This window comes from Scyliorhinus torazame, chromosome 4 (assembly GCF_047496885.1).
Source record: "Scyliorhinus torazame isolate Kashiwa2021f chromosome 4, sScyTor2.1, whole genome shotgun sequence".
Taxonomy (NCBI): domain Eukaryota; kingdom Metazoa; phylum Chordata; class Chondrichthyes; order Carcharhiniformes; family Scyliorhinidae; genus Scyliorhinus; species Scyliorhinus torazame.
Window position 1 is genome coordinate 269,123,485 of NC_092710.1, and position 23,036 is coordinate 269,146,520.

Below are 23,036 nucleotides of genomic sequence, written 5' to 3' on the forward strand. Positions count from 1 at the left end.
TGGGAAGGGCCTCAGACAAAGAAATCCTTCCTTGCCCCAATGGTTATCATGGAGAATTCGCCAGAACACTTTTGCCCACCATGCCTCCGTTTTTCTTGAAAAGGTCTCCATGCCTAGGCATGTTCCGTTTTTTGCCGAAGAGATAGGTCCATGTGTATGAACATATGTAAATTCTAGCAAGTGTAAGTGAGGCACATTGCAAACTTGGGCTAATATTTCTAAATTGGTTGTTAGTGTACTTCTTAGCACACCCAGGGCTGTTCAGGAAGTGCTGCCCAATCATGGAATCACATCTAACATTAGACATTATGTTGATAGTTTTTTCAGATGCGGTCTGCCTATTGCAAGCAGGCAAATACATATACACCCATGCTTCTACATTAATGGGTATCACTTCAATTTTATGCACTAAGGTTAGATATGCTGACTCAGTTTGGACTTTAAATTACCATATACTGTCTGTTGGTGCAGAGTGTCTATTGAACCCATTGTGTCAGTCAATGAGTTTGAGATGGGTTGGAATTTACACCAAAGAGTCCATTTTAGAGCAAAATCTACTTACAAAGCACAGTCTATTTGCCACACACCACAGTAAACAGTTTACAGTGGCTATTTACAGTAGCTACAAACTACAGCAAACAGAACTCATAACTGAATCAGGGGGATTATATCTCCTCATAAAAACAGGGTGATTTCTCCAGCAAGTGAGTGGAGAATAATTACATAAGTGAAAGAAAGATTGTTACATATCAATGATATACATCATATCAATTCCAGTCACTTACAGCAGCACCAGCCCCTGGTATGATTGACAGGAGAATTACTCAATCATTTCCATTCAGGCCAGGCATAGTGGTGTGCATTATATGCTGCCGTAGTGGCAACCAAATGCTTAATATTTTCAAATGAAGCAAGATTTTAAAAGAAAAAAATAGAGCCAAGTAAAAGAATGTATTATTTTACAAAGTCCAATCGCAATCAATGTCAGTCATTTAAAAGGTTATGCTAATATGTTTACATATTTGTTTAGTAATTTCTATTTTTCTTTGTCCTAGTTTTTTCCCACCTATAGCCTGTTGGAAAGAAACGGCCCACACGTTTCCCACATTGAAAGCTATGATGAAGTCTCTACTAGAAGCTCTTTCGGATACTACTTTCCGAACAATCACTACCGATCTCCTTTATATTGCATCCAATGAAGTGCAGTATGATGATACTAAAGTAGACCTCAACATGACAAAACTTGGTTATGTCACTCAGAATCTGCACTCTTCCCTGGGAAAAGGCAATGCTTATCTGGAAAAAATGACAGCGGGGGAGGAGCTTTTATCCAATGCTAACGTTTATGATTCAATGAATGCTACTAATTACCTGTACAACCAATCAATTATGAATGATGAGTCGACAATAACGTGTGGAGAAAATTTCATGGACATGGAATGCTTTATGATTTTAACTCCAAGTCAACAGATGGCTGTCGCTGTATTGGCTTTGACTTTGGGGACATTCACAGTACTAGAGAATGTATTGATTCTATGTGTTATAATTCGATCTCGCAGTCTCAGATACAAACCGTCTTACCACTTTATAGGCAGCTTGGCAGTGGCCGACCTCCTGGGCAGTGTGATCTTTGTGTATAGTTTTGTGGACTTCCATGTATTCCAGAGGAAAGACAGCCCCAATGTCTTCCTGTTCAAACTTGGTGGTGTGACAGCCTCCTTCACAGCTTCAGTGGGCAGCCTCTTCCTCACAGCCATTGATCGATACATCTCTATACACAAACCCCTTGCCTATAAGAGGATTGTCACACGGCCAAAAGCAGTCATCGCTTTCACTGTTATGTGGACCGTATCAATTATAATTGCCGTGCTGCCTCTGTTGGGCTGGAACTGTAAAAAACTGAACTCTGTCTGCTCGGACATCTTTCCTCTCATTGACGAGACTTATCTAATGTTCTGGATTGGTGTTACAAGCATTTTGCTGCTTTTCATCATTTATGCTTATGTGTACATTTTATGGAAGGCACATGTTCACGCTGTCCGCATGATCCAACGTGGCACCCAGAAGAGTATAATTGTACAGGTGACTGAGGGCGGCAAAGTGCAAACCGTTCGTCTCGATCAAACACGCATGGACATCCGGCTGGCCAAGACGCTTGTCCTTATTCTTGTGGTCCTCATCATCTGCTGGGGACCTCTCCTAGCCATCATGGTGTACGACGTCTTTGGGAAAATGAACAAGCTCGTAAAGACGATCTTTGCCTTTTGCAGTATGCTGTGCTTACTCAATTCAACAGTTAATCCTATTATCTACGCTTTGAGGAGCAAAGATCTGAGGCATGCTTTCCGTAGCATGTTCTGCTCCTGCAAGGGGGCATCAGCTCAGCCGCTGGAAAACAGCCTGGAGTCGGACTGCCAACAGAAACAGGGAAACCACCCTGGCACCATGCAAACAGCTGCCAGGACCTGCATCAAAAGCACTGTAAAAGTAGCTCAAGTGGCCATCTCAGTCTCCACGGAGACATCAGCTGAGGCCGTCTGAGTATAAGAATCTGATGATTCACACTGACAATAATTCTTTAATGGTTAAATCGCATTCCTCTAAAGATCATTTCAAAAGAACTTCGGCAGCACTTCTAACATTTTGCCATGACATCACTCGCACTAGCTTTGGATATACAGCAAAGCCAATTTAGGAACTGCATCCATCCAACTGGCTCATGCACGTCAAACTAGAACCAAGCTTTTGATTAATAACTTGGTTTGCACTATAAAAGTGAAACAGAAATATGTATGGGAATACCACAGATATCACTAAAAAAACATTCTCAAGGACCATCCCTAAGCCATCTGGAAATGAGGATGCCCTTTTAAGAATGTCCAAGAAATTAATGTCTGTCACATGTACAATAATGATGCAGGTACTTCTAGGATGTTCATGGGAACCCACTTTATACTTCATGATTGATGCCACCTCTGTGTTGCTGTTTGTCCGCCCTAGTCCTGGTGATGTATTTGGCTGGTTTGCTCATATTTAGATAGGACTGGACCAAATTTTGACCACGGTTATAGCTTCCTAATTGCAACTGGTCAGAACAAAGCAACATATGAGAACACATAACCACATAGTGGGCTATTGTGCATGCTGATCATAAGAGCCAACTGATTAATTGACTCATCATTGATATGATCAATGGTGCATCCCCTGTTAGATTATATTTGAATTTACAAATTAATGATCTGCTAATTATAATGAAATAACTTATTGATTGTCTACCAGCAGCTAAGCTTAACTTTTTATTCTTTCTTGGTCATGTGGCAGATATTGACCTGATCGATTCCTTTTAATATGCAACGGTGCTTGTTGCGGGTGTATGTAAGGATACACAAGCTTTACACTAATATATGACATAACCTTAATTGCCAACTCCGTTAGCTTTTAAATATTGGATTAAGCAACTCATTTTAAAAAATCATCTGTGAAACTAGCAGTGTCATTGGGCCATTTAGTAAACCAGTTCACTTCTTGCTGGTTGTGCAGTTTGATTTGTAATCTGCATTTAGATGCCTTGGCATTGGGGATAAAAGTATTCTGTCTGGCAACAATCAGCAAGAGCAATTTGAAAGTAAATAAAGGTGCAATTATGGAATATTTTAATAACACTTACCAAAATATCCTACTGATGGTCAAATTTGACTTTTCTATCCAACCCTGATTGTTGGAATAATTACTCAGGTGGTTTTGAATTCAGAGGCACAGATCATTTTTCAAAACTCCCTAAAGCTGTAGTTTTCAAAATAATATTGGACAGATGGGCTGAGAAATTGAGCTCATTTGTGCTTGTTTTTTGCGTAACATGAGTGTTCTTATGGCTCCAAAACGATGTCCACAACACCTGTGCACACCTGTGGGCGAATTAAGCTACATAATGCAAGCAGCAAACATCCACCAGAAGTATGGAGAGCAGGAAGATATCAGTGCTAAACATCGTGCAGTGCTGACTTGACACCAGCAAAGGTATTTTGAAGCTCAAGGCCCCAGCTAGCGTCAGGTCAAAACCGTACACATCTAAGCATACGTTCAGCAGCAGGAAAGACCCACCCCACCCCCACCACAACCGCCAGCACTATTTAAATGGATTCGTCAACTGCTTACAGGTTAGATGCTGGTTAATCTCTTTTGGTTGTTGCTATGATTCTATAAATATTTGGTGCTTTCTATAATTGTTCCATTTTGCAAAGGTCGCTGGGGAGTAGTGTGGCAGGTGTAGCAGAACGTTTGCTGACTTCAAGGCTTCTGCACAAACCAACTGCGTGCACTCATAGACATTCCCTTTGGAATACAGCATGACTTGGGGAATGGGGGGAAGCCACACAGAGCAAGGCAAGCTGCTGGAAGAAGGAGGAGGAGGAGAAATGTTTTCAGTAGGAGGCCATAGCCAGCCAGGGTGTTCAGAGAGCAATTCTCATTAAGCTCACCAAGGAACAGGGTGTGTGATATCTGTGCTTCAGTCAGAATGTCCTTATTGAAATCTAGCGCTTGTTGCAATATTGTAGCAGGACAATTGTCGAGTGTCTGTGAATTTGACTATGGTAATGTACTTTTATATGCTTGCTTCCTTCCAGGCTGGGATTGTAAACATTTGCAACACCTCCCAGTTTGTAATTCACTATTACACAAAGAGAAACTGACAAGGTGAGAACATGTCTTCACTATGATTTCAGGGTTCCCCATGGTGCAGTATGCCATTGACCGCTTACACATCACTTTGTCAGCACTACAAGACAACTCTGCCCTATACTGGGACTGTGAAGGGATTCCACACCCTTGTGTGTGACAATAGACAATAAATCATGTAGATCGATGTCCATACTCCGGTAGCAGCCATGACGCCATCATTTTGTAGAAATCTACTGTGCCAGCTGCATTTGAACCATAATAGCAAATCAAAGAGTGGCGACTGAACAAGAAGAGTGATCCACTGACTTGATGTCTGGTGACCCTGGTGAATGACCCATGCACATATTTGCAGCATTGCATCTAAAGAAAGCCCCGCTGCCATATGCAGCGTGATTGAGCAGATCACTGGGGTGCTTTAGCTATGTTTCTGCTGCCTGGATAGCTCTGAAGGAACCCTGCAAGACTTGGCCAAACCAAGATGTGTGGTGGTCTGCTGCATTCTGCATACTTATGTTATTCACGAAATCCCACCCTCCCAACCTTGTACCTCGCCTGAGGTGGTGATCCTCAGGTTAAACCACCATCAGTCAGCTCTCCCCGTCGAAAGCAGCCTACGATCATTTGGGACTATGTTGACTTTACCTCTAACTCTACATAACCACACCATTATAAGGGTGCAGCCCTTGCCACCAGCTATATGGCAAGCGGGAGGAGAAGGAAGAGGAAAGGAGGAAGCAACCTAACCAGTCTTTTTCTGTCTGGATTATCCACGAAGAACTCATCTGAGTGCGACACACCAATTCCCCATCCATCGGCAGTGCCACACCGTACCTTTGTCACTGGCTACACCATGGACAAAATACAAACATAAAAAATAATATTAAATGAACATCCCAAACCAAAGTTAAAAATGAAATTCTGCCTTATAGCTCACAAAGTCAATATTTCAGCCTTGTGCATTCCTTACTGCCTGCTCTCCGTATGCCTCTGCCTGACCTAGTGTTGCCTCACAGTGCTACCCTAGTGGTTACAGCATGGCCGGTGGAAGCTGTAGATATTCATTGGGGAAACTGGAGGTAGTCTTGGAGGACAACCTCGAGCAACATTGGGCTTTGAAGGCCTGACTGCAGACTGCAACATCTTACTGTGGATAACAGCAGTTTGGCTGGCTACCTGATGGACAACGGCGAGGGCACAGGTGGAGCGGTGGGAGTAAAAGGTTCATGTTTACACAACCTGCAGCCGGTAAATCAGAAGAGATGTGGAATCTCAATAGTGAACAGCACCATCCCCTCCTTGCGGGGATAAGGACATGGAGGTCTTCTACCCTGGTGAGCTCCTAGTGTCTCCGGTTAAGCACTACCTTGTCCAGCAAGAGAGAGGAAAGCATGTCAGTGAGTGTTTGCCTGATGCAACTGCTGTGGTTGAATAGCTGACAGTGTGCATGCTGTGGGTGTCTGGTTTGCGCCAGTGCTGAGTGTGTGAGGAGGAGCAAGAACATAGGGGGCGATTCTCCAAAATGGAGATGAAGTGTTTGCGCCGTCGTGAACGCTGTCGCATTTCACGACGGCGCAAAACGGGCACGGGGATGACCGATTCTGTCCCCCACAGGGGGCCAGCACGGCGCTGGAGCAGCTCACGCCACCCCAGCCTCCCTTCCTGGTGCCAAATGGGTGCCACGCCAACCTGCGCATGCGTGGGGGACTTCTTCAGCGCGCCGGCCCCGATGCAACATGGCGTGGGGATTCAGGGGCCGGCCGCGCAACAAAGTAGGCCCGGGGCAGGGGGGGGGGGGGGGGGGGGGTAGAGGCCGGCCCGCCGATTGGTGGGCCCCGATCGCGGGCCAGACCCCATCGGAGGCCCCCCCAGGAGACTGAGCACCTTTCCCCGCCACACAGGCCGCCCCCCCCGACCCTTCCCGCAGAGTTCCCGCCGACAGCGACCAGGGGTGAACGGCGCCGGCGGGACTCTGTCATATCCGCGCGGCCGCTCGGCCCATCCGGGCCAGAGAATCGGCGGCCCCGCCGATTCCAGCGGCTCACGGGCAATGCCGCGTCAAATGCGCCGGCACAAATGGCGCCGATTCTCCGCACCTCGGAGAATCGCGCACCGGCGTCGGGGCATCGTGGCGCGGTTGCGGCGATTCTCCGGCCCGGCGTGGGGCTCAGAGAATCGCCCCCATAGTGTTAGGTATGAGTTTTAATTGATAATATTGTAGGTTGGTGACCTCCCTGACTATGTTCTACCACCAACTTCAGAGCGTGTGACTTCCAGTGCAGCTTCTGAAATCCTTGGAGCTCACTATGTCCATTTCTCCTCCATTATCCATTCCTTTCCAGGTCAGATGCTGTTCAATCGTGACTCTCAGCATCTGTTCCAACCAAAATGTACCTCCCCCGTCAGAATCGCAGGATAGCTTTAAGCTAACTTTAAATGATGTGAGGCACTTACAATATTGGCCCCCTTGCTGACATATTTAGCTAATGAACAGAGCAGTTAGCCTGGCTTGAAGCAGAGATCGTTTAAAAGATCAGGCAGTGCCAGTGGAAACAACCTGTCCGCATCTATCCTATCTATTCCCTTCATAATTTTATATGTTTCTATAAGATCCCCCCTCATCCTTCTAAATTCCAACGAGTACAGTCCCAGTCTACTCAACCTCTCCTCGTAATCCAACCCCTTCAGCTCTGGGATTAACCTAGTGAATCTCCTCTGCACACCCTCCAGTGCCAGTACGTCCTTTTTCAAGTAAGGAGACCAAAACTGAACACAATACTCCAGGTATGGCCTCACTAACACCTTATACAAAAGCAGCATAACCTCCCTAGTCTTAAACTCCATCCCTCTAGCAGTGAAGGACAAAATTTCATTTGCCTTCTTAATCATCTGTTGCACCTGTAAACCAACTTTTTGCGACTCATACATTAGCACACCCAGGTCTCTCTGCACAGCAGCATGTTTTCATATTTTATCATTTAAATAATAATCCCTTTTGCTGTTATTCCTACCAAAATGGATAACCTCACATTTGTCAACATTGTATTCCATCTGCCAGACCCTAGCCCATTCATTTAGCCTATTTAATCCCTCTGCAGACTTCCAGTATCCTCTGCACTTTTTGCTTTACCACTCATCTTAGTGTCGTCTGCAAACTTGACACATTGCCCTTGGTCCCCAACTCCAAATCATCTATGTAAATTGTGAACAGTTGTGGGCCCAACACTGATCCCTGAGGGACACCACTAGCTACTGATTGCCAACCAGAGAAACACCCATTAATCCCCGCTCTTTGCTTTCTATTAATTAACCAATCCTCTATCCATGCTACTACTTTACCCTTAATGCCATGCATCTTTACCTTATGCAGCAACCTTTTGTGTGGCACCCTGTCAAAGGCTTTCTGGAAATCCAGATATACCACATCCATTGGCTCCCCGTTATCTACCGCACTGGTAATGTACTCAAAAAATTCCACTAAATTAGTTAGGCACGACCTGCCCTTTATGAACCCATGCTGCGTCTGCTCAATGGGACAATTTCCATCCAGATAACTCGCTATTTCTTCCTTGGTGATAGATTCCAGCATCTTCCCTCCTACCGAAGTGAAGCTCACTGGCCTATAATTACCCGCTTTCAGCCTATCTCCTTTTTTAAACAGTGGTGTCACGTTTGCTAATTTCCAATCTGCCGGGACCACACCAGAGTCTAGTAAATTTTGGTAAATTATCTCTAGTGCATTTGCAATTTCCCTAGCCATCTCTTTTAGCACTCTGGGATGCATTCCATCAGGGCCAGGAGACTTGTCTACCTTTAGCCCCATTAGCTTGCCCATCACTACCTCCTTGGTGATAACAATCCACTCAAGGTCCTCACCTGTCATAGCCTCATTTCCATCTGTCACTGGCATGTTATTTGTGTCTTCCACTGTGAAGACCGACCCAAAAAACCTGTTCAGTTCCTCAGCCATTTCCTCATCCCCCATTATTAAATTTCCCTTCTCTTCCTCTAAAGGACCAATATTTACCTTAGCCACTCTTTTTTGTTTTATATATTTGTAGAAACTTTTACTATCTGTTTTTATATTCTGGGCAAGTTTACTCTCATAATCTATCTTACTCTTCTTTATAGCTTTTTTAGTAGCTTTCTGTTGCCCCCTAAAGATTTCCCAGTCCTCTAGTCTCCCACTAATCTTTGCAACTTTGTATGCTTTTTCCTTCAATTTGATACTCTCCCTTATTTCCTTAGATATGCACCGTTGATTTTCCCTCCTTCTACCGTCCTTCCTTTTTGTTGGTATAAACCTTTGCTGAGCACTGTGAAAAATCGCTTGGAAGGTTCTCCACTGTTCCTCAACTGTTTCACCATAAAGTCTTTGCTCCCAGTCTACCTTAGCTAGTTCTTCTCTCATCCCATTGTAATCTTCTTTGTTTAAGCACAAAACACTAGTGTTTGATTTTACCTTCTTACCCTCCATCTGTATTTTAAATTCCACCTATCGCTCCTTCCGAGAGGATCCCTAACTATGAGATCCTGAATCAATCCTGTCTCATTACACAGGGCCAGATCTAGGACCGCTTGTTCCCTCGTAGGTTCCATTACATACTGTTCTAGGAAACTATTGTGGATACATTCTATAAACTCCTCCTCAAGGCTGCCTTGACCGACCTGGTTAAACCAATTGACATGTAGATTAAAATTCCCCATGATAACTGCTGTACCATTTCTACATGCATCCGTTATTTCTTTGTTTATTGCCTGCCCCACCATAATGTTACTATTTGGTGGCCTATAGACTACTCCTATCAGTGACTTTTTCGCCTTATTATTCCTGATTTCCACCCAAATGGATTCAACCTTATCCTCCATAGCACCGATGTCATCCCTTACTATTGCCCGGATGTCATCCTTAATTAACAGAGCTACACCACCTCCCTTACCATCCACTCTGTCCTTCCGAATAGTTTGATACCCTCGGATATTTAACTCCCAGTCGTGACCATCCTTTAACCATGTTTCAGTAATGGCCACGAAATGATAGTCATTCACGATGATTTGCGCCATCAACTCATTTACCTTATTCCGAATACTACGGGCATTCAGGTAAAGTACACTTATGTTAGTTTTTTTACTCTGTTCTGAATCTTAACACTTCGATCAGTAACCCCTCCTAAATTATATTTCCTCTTAACTTTTCTCCTAATTTTCCTTGTCGTTGAACCCATATCTTCATGTAACAACCTGCCGCATCGATTACCATTAATGTTTTTACTTCCAGTTTTATTCCTTTTAGTATTCCTGGTCCTATTCACTGAGCTCCCCTCAGTCACTGTACATTGTACTGTCGCCCTTTTTGATTTTTGACTATGGCTTCTCTGCCTTACACTTTCCACCTTACTGCCTTTTGTTTCTATCCCTGTTTTACTACCTTCCAACTTCCTGCATCAGTTCCCATCCCCCTGCCACATTAGTTTAAACTCTCCCCAACAGCTCGAGCAAACACCCCCCCTAGAACATTGGTTCCAGTCCTGCCCAGGTGCAGACCGTCCGGTTTGTACTGGTCCCACCTCCCCCAGAACCGGTTCCAATGCCCCAAGAATTTGAATCCCTCCCTCTTGCACCATCTCTCAAGCCACGCATTCATCCTATCTATCCTGACATTCCTACTCTGACTAGCTTGTGGCACTGGTAGCAATCCTGAGATTACTACCTTTGAGGTCCTACTTTTTAGTTTAACTCCTAACTACCTGAATTTAGCTTGTAGGACCTCGTCCCGTTTTTGACCTATATCGTAGGTGCCTATATGCACCACGACAGCTGGCTGTTCACCCTCCCCCCCCACACCCCCAGAGTGTCCTGCACTGCTCCGAGACATCCTTGACCCTTGCACCAGGGAGGCAACATACCATCCTGGAGTCTCGATTGCGTCCACAGAACCGCCTGTCTATTCCCCTTACGATTGAGTCCCCTATCGCTGTAGCCCTGCCATTCTTCTTCCTGCCCTTCTGCGCAGCAGAGCCAGCCACGGTGCCATAAACCTGGCTGCTGCTGCCTTCCCCTGGTGAGCCATCTCCCTCAACAGTATCCAAAGCGGTATATCTGTTTTGCAGGGAGATGACCGCAGGGGACACCTGCACTGCCTTCCTACTCTTGCTCTGTCTTTTGGTCACCCATTTTCTATCCTCCTCAGTACCTTTCACCTGCGGTGTGACCAACTCGCTAAACGTGCTATCCACGACGTCCTCAGCATCGCAGATGCTCCAAAGTGAGTCCATCCGCAGCTCCAGAGCCATCAAGCGGTCTAACAGGAGCTGCAACTGGACACACTTCGGCAATGAACGGACAATGAATGCTGGCCGTGATGGCGAAGTCCACATCCCTTGAATAAATTTTAAAAAATAAGTCATTGCATGACAATGATAATCACCCACAATTGGTTGAGGGATACTTTTGAGATCCCCAGTCCAAGGGAAATCATTGCTTTCCAGTGAACACTTGAATCATTATCTGTCAGGAGAAAGAAGGACAAACGTTTAAGTATAAAAGCAAAAGACTGCGGATGCTGGAAATCTGAAATAAAAACATAAATTACTGGAAAAACGCAGCAGGTCGGGCAGCATCTGTGGAGAGGAATACAGTTAACGGGTGGATCTTTTAAAAAAAGTAACAAAGTGCACGATTTACCGGCCATGTCCCACCGGAACTGGGACACGGTACAGCCAGTAGATCCTGGGCGAGGCCTCCCCTGTGATTCCCGACGGCCGTTACGCCTCGCGAGATCACAATGGGAGTGACCCAGTCTCGCACGGCTAAATGAGTCGAAGAAGCCACTTGGCCATGCTCGCGCCGGATCTAATGGCTACCCAACATCTATCGGCCGTGTTGAGGTGACCCCAGCTGAGCGCCATTCAGTATTGGTCCGCACAAATAGGGACCAGTGTGTTAAGATGCTGGAAGTTTGTCAAAATATGTAAAATGATGGAAACACTCAGAAGATCAAGTACCATCTGTGGTGACAGAATCAAATTAACATTTTAGATCAATGACCCTTATCAGGGGCGAGATTCTCCGACCCCCCGCCGGGTCGGAGAATCGCCGGGGGCTGGCGTGAATCCCGCCCCCGCCGGTTGCCGAATTCTCCAGCACCGGAGATTCTCCGGCCCAGATGGGCTGAAGTCCCGCTGCTAGGATGCCTGTCCCGCCGGCGTGGATCAAACCACCTATCTTACCGGCGGGACAAGGCGGCGCGGGCAGGCTCCGGGGTCCTGGGGGGGGGCGCGGGGCGATCTGGCCCCGGGGGGTGCCCCCACGGTGGCCTCACCCGCGATCGGGGCCCACCAATCCGTGGGCGGGCCAGTGCCGTGGGGGCACTCTTTTCCTTCCGCCTTCGCCACGGTTTCCACCATGGCAGAGGCGGAAGAGACTCCCTCCACTGCGCATGCGCCGCCCGGTGATGTCATTTCCGCGCCTGCTGGCGGGGCACCAAAGGCCTTTTCCGCCAGCTGGCGGGGCGGAAATCAGTCCGGCGCGGGCCTAGCCCCTCAAGGTTGGGGCTGGGCCCCCCAAGATGCGGAGGATTCCGCACCTTTGGGGCGGCGCGATGCCCGACTGATTTGCGCCGTTTTTGGCGCCGGTCGGTGGACATCGCGCCGATCCCGGAGAATTTCGCCCCCAGAAGTGGATACACCAAAGGCAGGGCAAGAGGGGGGGTGGAAAACACAAAAGGGAAGCTCTGTGATAGGGTGGAAGGCAGGAGGGTGAATGACTTTGGTCCTTTCTCCCTGAGTATTTCCAGCATCTTCTGTCATTATTTCAGACAAATAAGGGTTGCATTTGGTGTACATCTGATTATTCAGTGCCTAACTTGAGCATCCAAAATTAGTTGGTAAAGTATTCTTGAGTGTATAAGCTTAAAATGATACTTGGTGGAGAAACCACTTAATGAAAATGCTCGGAGTTGTCCACAAAATAAGATACCTTTGGTGAAACTGGCCCTTCTCTAAATGTAGAAACCGTGGTTGATGTATTCAGCTTACAGTTCCATGGAATGGACAGTCACATTACAAAAGTAAATACTTCCTCTTGAATAAATAATAATATAAAGCAATTATTATTTGCTGTCATATTGTCACATCTGTAGATGAAAACCTACATCAGGTGCTGATGTGAAACAGCCAGCTGTTTTAAAACAACAGCTTCGCTTTTACAGTGGATTCTTTGGAAAGGAAAGTAGTCTACTTAATTCCCAGCTGAGGGAGACAGGAAGGAACATATGACTGTGATATGTAGATATTATTGACAAGTTGGATGAATTGTGTGCTTGTAATCCCCAATTGTGCAGCATGCTTAAGTCATCAGTAAAAATATCAGAAGCAAGTGAGCAGAGGATTAAAAGATGAATGGGATTTGGTGTAAGTTAGAACATGGGCAATCAAATTTGTATGGCCTCAAGTTTACAAAGGGTGGAATGTGAGTTTCCAACCAGGAATGCATTGGAATAGTCAAATTCAGAGATAGCAAAGGGGTGGATGAGGTTGCCACAGCAGCTGAGCTCATTTAGGCAATTAAATAAACACTCTTAGTGATGACGTGGCAATGTAGTCGTGAGATCATCTCTGATCATTTATGAGACCAAGGTGGTGAACTATCTGGTTTCGTCTTAGACAGTTGCCAGGGAGATGAGTGGAGTCAGTAGCCGTTGAGTTGAGTTGGGGCTGGGGACAAAAGACATCATTGACTTCAGCCTTTCCAGTATTTAATTGAAGGAAATTTTGAGTCATCCAGCATTGGATGTGGGACAAGCAGTCTGATAATCTTGTCATAGTGCATGGGCGGAAAGAGATGGTGGTGAGGTGGGTGTCGTCAGTGTATATGTGAAAACTAATGCTGTGCTTTCGGATGACATTGCTGAGGAGAGGCATGCAGGTGAGAAAAAAGAGGAGGCCAAGGATAGATCCTAGGGGGACACCAGACCTAATTTTGACGTGCCAGAGATATTTCAGGTGACTCTTTGGCTATGATTAGATAGAGAGGAACAGAAACAGGTGAAAGCAGCCCCACTCAGCTGGACACGAGTGAAGAGGTACTGGAGGAAAATGGCGTGACCAGCTGTGGCAAAGACTGGAGATTGTCAAGAAGGCAGAGAAGGGATAGGTTCCCTTTGGCACTGTCTCACAGGATATCATAGAATCATAGAATTTACAGTGCAGAAGGACGCCATTCAGCCCATTGAGTCTGCACCAGCCCTTAAAAAGAGTACCCTACTTAAGCTCACACTCCACCCTATCCCTGTTACCCAGCAACCCCACCTAACCTTTTTTTGGACACTAAGGGCAATTTATCATGGCCAATCCACCTAACTTGCACATCTTTGGACTGTGGAAGGAACCGGATCACCCGGAGGAAACCCACGCAGACACGGGGAGAATGTGCAGACTCCGCACAGACAGTGCCCCAAGCCGGGAATCGAACGTGGGACCCTGGAGCTGTGAAGCAACCATGTGCTGCCCAAGACATTTGTGACTTTGATGAGCTGATAAGAGCTATTTCAGTATTATGCCAGGGAGACCGGATCGAAGACAGTTCTAGAAAGATGGACATGGATTTGGGGGGCAACAGCACATTTAAGGACATTTGGAAAGGAACTGGAGGCTCCAGGTAGGATCTTGGTCTGCAAAGATGGTGGTGTCAAGTGTTTATTTTTTGAAGGTGGAGTAGCACTGGAAGATTTAAAGGAAAAAGGACAACACTTGAATTGCGAGGACTGTGTGCAATATCAATTAACCAGGAAGTTTAGTGGGAATAGTGTAGAGTGAGCAGGAGGGGGGTTCATGAGCTCGGAGATGCCATGAAGGGAGATGGGAGAGAAACAATAAGAGCTCAGGGCTAGGGCAGGACAGACCTTTAGAGTAGTTTTGGCCTAGAGGGTTAGTAGAAGGAAGGGCAGTGACAGAGGCAGCTGATTGATTAGTCTTACTCTTTATGACAAAAGATCCATGAGTTCCTTACACATATTGTTGCAAGTGAGAATAAAGGTAGGGGTGAGTTATTTAAGTTTCAGAAGATGGTTTGCAGTAAGAAAAACATCCAAGGGTTATCTTTGGATTCCAGAATGATCCTGGAATAGTGAACGGTTTTGGTAGACAAGAGCACAGCATTGGATAGTCAGAGGCTTTTTCCCAGGGTAGAGGGGTCAATTACTAGGGGACATAGGTTTAAGGTGTGAGGGGCAAGGTTTAGAGGAGATGTACGAGGCAAGTTTTTTACACAGACGGTAGTGGGTGCCTGGAACTCGCTACCGGAGGAGGTGGTGGAAGCAGGGACGATAGTGACATTTAAGGGGAATCTTGACAAATACATGAATAGGATGGGAATAGAGGGATATGGACCCAGGAAGTGTAGAAGATTGTAGTTTAGTCGGGCAGTATGGTCGGCACGGGCTTGGAGGGTCGAAGGGCCTGTTCCTGTGCTGTACTTTTCTTTGTTCTTTGTCCTTTGTTCAAGCAGGAGCTGAAAGGTGGTCCAGCCAGATCTGGTAGTGAATGACTAAAGCAGAAGCTCAGAAGGAGCTTTGGTCAGAAGATAAGAGTTTACAGAACAGAAAGAGGCCATTCAGTCCATCGGGGGAGTTTTCCCAGGCGAATGGGAGAGGGTTTGGTTGGATGTGGGGAGTTAAATCCCCTGAAAGTGACATTGGGTCAGGATCTGAAAGTGAGCGAGGAAGCCTGTTTTAGTTGTTGGGAAATGAATGAGATGATGCAAACAGGCAATTAAATTCCTGTGTAACCTTACATTCTGGCTTTACCAGCCCAAGCACCAATGCAGCAAAGCTGTCAGCAACTCACCAGAGTCAACCAATGAAACTAACAGATTTGTAAGGCTTCGAACCTGTGAAACTGAAGAGTACCAGCCCAAATCCATGTCCATCTTTCCAGAACTGTCTTCAATCCGGTCTCCCCCGGCACAATACTGAAATAGCTCTTATCAGCTCATCAAAGTCACATGACTTGGGCAGCATGGTAGCACATGGTTGCTTCCCAGCTCCAGGATCCCAGGTTCGATTCCCAGCTTGGGTCACTGTCTGTGCGGAGTCTGCACGTTCTCGCCGTGTCTGCGTGGGTTTCCTCCAGGTGAAGGGCTGCTGCTCACCGTACTCCTCTCAAAGAGTGCTTTTGCTGCTTGACAAGTGGTTACCACCTGTCTGGCACTTCTCTCACATTTGACTGCGCTTCCGAGCTGCGAATTGTAACATCAGCACAGGAGCAGCTTCAATTCTCTGCTGAGGGACATGTGGAGCAGCAAGTGCATGGGCAAGAGCAGGTGCAGGAGCAACCCAACAGCCTTTTCTTCAACCGTATGGCATTCCACAGGACAGAGGGGCTGGACGCCCTAGAATTTAGTGAAAGGAGGCGAGAGTCCCAACACAGTGTATACAGGCAAAGGATTCAATTCCCTTAACATATCTGAACAAGATATTTCTGAACACAAGTACCTCTGGGGGCTCACAGCAGCTCACTTCATGGGCACATGAAGGGTGAGTGTGAGTGTTGGCTGTTCAGATGAGGATGTGAGGTGCCTGGAGAGATAGGGCTGAATGGAGCTGCAAGGTATTTTGTCCTGAGAAATGCTGGACAGGAGAACGCTTCATCGGTCAGAGTGTGAGACTTGACACCTGAAAGTGATTTGTCCTGGAAAGAGGTGCTGGATCCTCATGGTGCCTTTGTTGGGGAGACCACACTCGTACTGCTGGCTTCCTCAGTCACTTCCATCCACATCTGCTTTGCTGGTGGCAATGCACTTGTCCTCCTGTCTCTGCGCAGACTCCCACAGCAGGACCTCCAGCTAAGAGTGAGAGACCTGGGAGAGCAGTTTTCTCACGTCTCCTCTCCATTCCTGTGGTTGCTGCAGCCTCAGAAATCAATGCGCTTTGATCCTTTCTTACCCCTTCCAGGACCTCTTTAAGTAAAAATTCTCTCTTTGACAGAATCATAGAATTTACAGTGCAGAAGGAGGCCATTCGGCCCGTCGAGTCTGCACCAGCCCTTGGAAAGAGCACCCCATTTAAACCCACACCTCCACCCCATCCCCGCAACCCAACCCTTTTGGACACTAAGGGCAATTTAGCATGGCCAATCCACCTAACTTGTACATCTTTGGACTGTGGGAGGAAACCAGAGCATCCGGAGGAAACCCACGCAGACCCGGGGAGAAAGTGCAAACTCCACACAGTCAGTGTGTGACCCAAGCCGGGAATCGAACCTGGGCCCCTGGAGTGTGAAGCAACTATGCTAACCACTGTGCTACCGTGCCGCCCGGTTTGGAGTGTGACCCTACCTGCTGCCCAGCACAAGGGGGAATCCAGAAGCAGGATGCCAATGCCATATCTCAGTTAAAGAGCCTCAGCAAACCCTGCTGCAACTGTCAACAGGTTCCTGAGCCACTAAAGATGCCGCCATCGTGACTGTTGAAAATTCCATCCACTTTATCTGTGTTGGCTCTTCTCTGCAAATTAAAATTAATCTCTTTCTTTCCGCCCATATATCTTCCTCGGCTTCAAATGTTTTTCCAAATTTTCCCCAAGAAGCAATGGTCTCCGCTGCAACCACTGTCTGTGTTGAAGAATCCATGCTCCAGTCATGCTCTGACATTTCTCCTGACCTCTCTACTTACTCTCTTTGAGGCAAATTTTAATTCATGAGTGCTCATTATTGACTTCCCAACCAATAATTTTTAAAAATCTCTTCTCTTCTCTTTAAAAAGTGCCTTCTTTGTCACTTTGGAAATAGTCCCTTCATTCCAATTCTCTCCTCATGATTATAGTTTCCCAACCCTGGCATTTGAATCTATGTTATAAGCTGCTTTAATGATCTTTCTATACAAGTGTGCCAGGAACGTAACCACTCTTAACTACAGCCAAATTAATGCTTTGTACAAATGTAGCATTACTCTTTATTCTCGTGCTCTATGATCAAATTTATAGAATTCCAATTCTGTTTTTCTTTTCTTTTGTTTGTTTGGAATTGTCATGTTAGTATAAAACATAGAATTCCCTTGAATGCAGTCACTAGGCCCAATCATTTTATGCTGCCTTTTATGCTCCTTTTCCCATTCTTCAACATATAGCTCTACCAATGGAATCTTTCATTCTCCTTCTCCTACATGCTGATTTAACCTCCCACTAAATGCATCTACACTATCTGCATGTCCAAAGATGTGAGATCAGGTGGATTGGCCATGCTAAATTGCCCCTTAGGGTGGGGTTGCAGGAATAGGGCGGGGGATTGGACCTGGGGTGGTCTTTCGAAGGGTTGGTGCAGACTCGATGGGCCGAATGGCCTCCTTCTGTATTGTAGTGATGCTTTGATTCTATTCTATGATAAACACGATAACAAAGAACGAAGTACAAATAAAAGTACAGCACCGGAACAGGCCCTTCGGCCCTCCAAGCCTGCGCCGACCATGCTGCCCATCTAAACTAAAATCTTCCACATTTCCAGGGTCCGTATCCCTCTATTCCCATCCTATTAATGTGTTGAAACATCATGGGTGGGATTCTCCATCCCACCAGCCCCGTTTCCTGGCGTTCCCCCGCCGGCAGCAGGATCCTCCATTCCAGCAGCCAGCCAATGGGGTTTCCCATTGTGGCCATGCTACGGCATCGGGAAATCCACAGGCGTGGGTGCGCTGCCGGCGAAGCGGAGAATCCTGTCAACGTAGAATCCCGCAGCATGATTCTATGATGAACTAATATTTGTGATGGCGAGTTCCACATCCTCACCACTCTCTGCATAAAGAAGTTTATTTAAAATTCTGTATTTGATTTCCTGATGATCATATTGATGGCCTTTAGTTTTGCACTTGCCCACAAGTGGAAACATTCTCATTGCTATCAAACTAAGTAATTTTATGGCATAGAAAGCATGCCCATTAGAAGCTCGAGATTGGCCTAGCTCAATTCGTAATTCTGTTATCACTATTGGCTCCTTTGACTTGTCAGAGAGAGCAGATTTTCATCCAATAAATTTTGAGCAGCATTAGAATCCAGATTCTGAGACATAAAGTAACAACTCTCAAACTGACAGTGATCCTGAAATATAAATGTTGGGGTGGCGGGGGGGAATTTTATGCCTCCTCTCGTGGCCTGTTTATAAGAGGGGACGGCATTTAATCAAATGGGAGGATGGTGTGTGAGCGCCCTGCTGCTTTTTCTGACTCCGTCAAACTTAATTCAGGGTGGGAAGACCTGTGATCAGATTTCCCACCCCTTACCAATTCAGCCCTTTCAGTGGGCAATTAATGCCTATTTAATGGGTCCCACTACTATTGATATTAACTCAACTCATTTGTCGAGCATGACAAGAAAACCTGTGTGGGTCTGCTTGTGGTCGGTCTCCTATGGGGGATTGCTCATTGAAAGGAACTCAGAACCTGATCGAGGGACCTGGCATCAGAAATGGGGGCCCTGCTGAGAGCCACTCCTTGCCCTTAGAGCCAACCCCTTTTCACCCCTGCCCCAAGACTCCCACCTCATGAAACCCCACCTGTCCTGACTTACCTCTGGCCTGGGTCTATCCTCGATCCATGGACCTCTGGTTTGGCTGTTGTCCCAGCAGCACAGCCACCATTTCCCTGGTGACCAGCGACTCTGTTTGACCAGCAGCTCTCGGGGGTGGGATTTCCAGGTCGTTGATCCCAGGGCAGGCCCACTGGTGGCCACTTAAACGGCATTTAATACTGATGAGCTTTCCCAGAGGAAGCAAGCCAGGCCTCTCACTAGCTCTCCTGCTGGCAGGCGAGACCTCCAACGCCTCCATAAAATCCTCTCTAATTACTTGGGCGGCACTGCGGCACATTGGTTAGCACTGCTGCCTCACAGCGCCAAGAACCTGGGATTGATTACAGCCTGGATGACTGTCTGTGTGGAGTTTGCACCTTCTGGCATGTCTGCTTGGGTTTTCATCGAGTGCTCTGGTTTCCTGCCACAGCCCAAAGATGTGCAGGTTATTGGATTGGTCATGATAAATTGCCCCTTTGTGTCCAAAGATGTGCAGGTTAGTTAACGAGGATAGAGCGGGGGAATGGGCCTAGGTGGGGTGTTCTTTTGGTGGGTCGGTGCAGACCCATCGGGCCGAATGGCACTTCTGCACTGTAGGGATTCTATGGACCTTTAAAAAAGTGAAGTCTATGTGATTTCCCCGTATGTATCAAGAGGGAATATTTTCAAATCAGTCTGCTGGATTCAGTTTTAATCATTTATGTATAAATCTGAAATAATTAACGCAGTGCTATTGGAGAGGATCAGCACTAGCAAGTTAGAATTGGATGTGCATCAGTTAACCTCAGCACCTCTCTCAGAAGAAGTGGTATCCGCTGGATAACTTTTCAGTTCGTGCTCTTGGCTTTGACTATGTCACTGGAACTTGGATTGTTTGTAGTCATTGTTTTTAACAGAATTCCACAATTTATGTCTGCTTCAATAATAATATTTTAAAATTGATTTTGACTTTCAGAACACTGATGCACCCAGGTATTGGTTGACATGTTTATCAGGCGGTGCTGGATCAGTACTCTAACTGCTAAATGTCTCCTGATTAATAAGACCATTGCTGGCAATTGTCACCACTTTTGCTTTTTGCCAGTGTTTACCATCATTCATACAAAATGCTAAAAGCATTTTGCTTTTAAAAGCTTTTAAAAGACTAAAAGCTCAAAGATAACTAAGAGAGAGGCTTACGTTTGTCCCTCACTGATCGCCTGTCTGAAAAATCAAATCCGAATGAAATTGTTGGAATAGATATTTTTTTAAAAGGGAGTGGAGGATAAAAACTGCAACAGGAAAAATGTTGCTCACGGTCGTGTCCAGAGGAAAAAATTTCAATCTTTTAAGCCTTTTTTTTTTAAGTGGATAAAAAATCCTTTTAGGCAACAATGCAGCCTCCAACGTACTGTGCACTTACATGAGCATCTGTGCTTGCAGTCCCCTGGAGTGTGACTTTTCAATCTCAGTTGGGCTGTTAGAGGAGGAAGGAAAGTCAAAGACTGAGTCACTCAGGATGCTCTTATGAATCTGCCAATAATTGATTTAAGAGCAGTATTGGCAGAAACCTGGCAGCAAATCATCTCTGCCCCTCGTGGTTAGGGAATGTGCTGAAGGAGCACATAAGGAGGGGGAATAGTTCTTTTAAAAGACAAAAATAGAAATAGTATTTTTTAAAAATTTGTTAGCAGCGATGGCTACAGAAAATTTAGGAGAATTAAAGGGTTAAATTGTGAAGTGGGGAAAACAAGAAACTTGTGACCTCTTTATTGGAAGAAAGCTCAATAATGAAAAGAAACATGCAGCCCACATCCTGGCCATGCACGGTGCCATCGCCCTCATAGTATGATGTTAATGGCTTCATCTTTCTATCACAACATATGAACGAAAGCACAAGGTGAAAGTTATTTTTTCAGTTTATTCAAAGATATCTTGATCATCAACTTCTCCGACATTTAAGGGGCATAATAACATCTGTTAACAGTGCAAATGTTATCGACCCAAAAATTGCATTATCTTTGATCAATATGAAAATGCAGCATATTAAATAACTCATTACATTACAAAGGCTGCATTGTCAGCTGCAAAATGTGAGATTTACATTTCTGTTGCTAGGATAAACAATATTAAGATGGGTTTAAAAAAAAAAGTATAAGCGCATTCATATCCCATCTGTCACTGTAAAATATTTTAAGTGCTTTGTTTAATGTATTTGGTCTGTACATCGAATTAGAAAGTGAAAATTGTGTTTTTTTTCAAACTTAATTGTCTAAGGTAACTGATCAGGGTAAATTCCAAATTTACACAACTCCCTCAGAGCACAATCTGAGAGAGAGAGAGACATGAGAGAGACTGCAGTACAGCTGCAATGTGATTCATGAGTCTTACAGAAGAGACAGCATCTCTTTTAACATATTAAGAAAATTGTACTCGATAATTGCCAACAGTTGGCATCTGTGTGGCACAGTGGGTTTCCATACTGTTTGCCCTACTTTTGGGATCGAGGTTCATACCTAGCCCAGACTGATGAGACAAAGGGAGCTTCAATCTGCTGCCTGTAAAGGTCCTAAGAGAAATGATTTGAGCAGTTTCAACTCAGTTCCTAATGGGTATGAATACACGTCTCTTAATTTGTCCCTAAATTGACAATCTCACCCAGGAAGGTCACAAGAATAGCTGCTATGGGAAAAGGGGAGAAAGATTACACTGATGGGTTGGGTTTTGCTATTTCCAGTTAAGGGTTAAGGAGAGGTAACTCTGCATCTGGCTGTGCTGGACCTCGCCAAGGAGTGTTATATACTACCACTGGATATAATCAGTGGAAAAGTGTTCGATTTCCCAGTATTGAAGTCCTTCACTTTTTTTAACGCCATGGCAAAAATAGAGTCCTTAACTATTTACTTAGACACTAATATCTCCCTCTGTGCTCAGCCTGGTAACAAAATTGGCATAGAATTACTGAAAAGAAGGGATATTTTACCAAAGCTGTCAACTTCCTCTGTTCACGCATTTTTGAAATGCAAAAAAAACCGACAGCTCCAAAAAAGTCAACAGATTTTTGAAAAGTGTTCTTATAGACTTTGTTTTAAGCACATTTGACAGAAAAAAGTAGAGAAAAAAAAGCAAGTGGTACTGCCTGTTTAGTTAAGCAACTGTAAATTGTGACGAGTTATTCTTAAAATGACAAACTAGCTGAGATTGGTAGATGTATTAAGTGTGTGCAACCTGTAACCTGAGATACAGTTCTTTAGCAGGTAGGATGTGATTTTGCTTCCTGGTTTATAGAGTCCTTTTCCTTGTATTATTCCAATGGGAACCAGTGTTATTTATTTGTAAAATCTGATGTCAACCTTTGATCGTGACTTGTGTGCCAGGGTGTAATTGTATCTGCACTTTAAGACTGGTGAATTTGCATGATAACAGCATAAATCAGATAAACTCCTGGTTTTGTAGGACAAAGCCAACTGCTATTTGTGATTTTTCATTGATGCCTAACACCCTAATGTATTAGTCTTTGACATCCTGTAAAATAAAGATATGTTTGACGGCTAAGAAAAGTGTGGTGTTATTTTTTCATACAAGTGTTATACGTGGTTTCATACCAGTATAAGCTTGAACCCGGTGAAGTACTGTGAATCATCTAACTGGGAAGTTACTAATCCTGCACTTGTTACTGTCATGTCCATCTCTGGTTTCTGAATTTAATGTTTAATTTAGATGTACTTGTGGCCTTTCAATTCGCAGATATTTAATATTATGGACCGAAATTAATGGCGGCACTGCTGTCTAAATGAGGAAAACTGGGGGCAACAACAACTTATAT

General features: G+C 45.3%; 1 protein-coding gene across 3 annotated transcripts in view; it reads left to right on the plus strand.

The window, feature by feature from the left end:
- The window catches only part of cnr1 (cannabinoid receptor 1), a 73,683-nt gene extending 51,452 nt beyond the window's left edge, over positions 1-22,231 (plus strand). For all 3 annotated transcript variants that reach the window (XM_072499779.1, XM_072499780.1, XM_072499778.1), the window contains one exon: positions 1,056-22,231. In XM_072499779.1, coding sequence (XP_072355880.1) covers positions 1,117-2,541 — 1,425 coding nt within the window. In that variant the 5' untranslated portion in view covers positions 1,056-1,116 and the 3' untranslated portion in view covers positions 2,542-22,231. The remainder of the gene's footprint in view (positions 1-1,055) is intronic.
- The last annotated feature ends 805 nt before the right edge of the window (positions 22,232-23,036 follow it).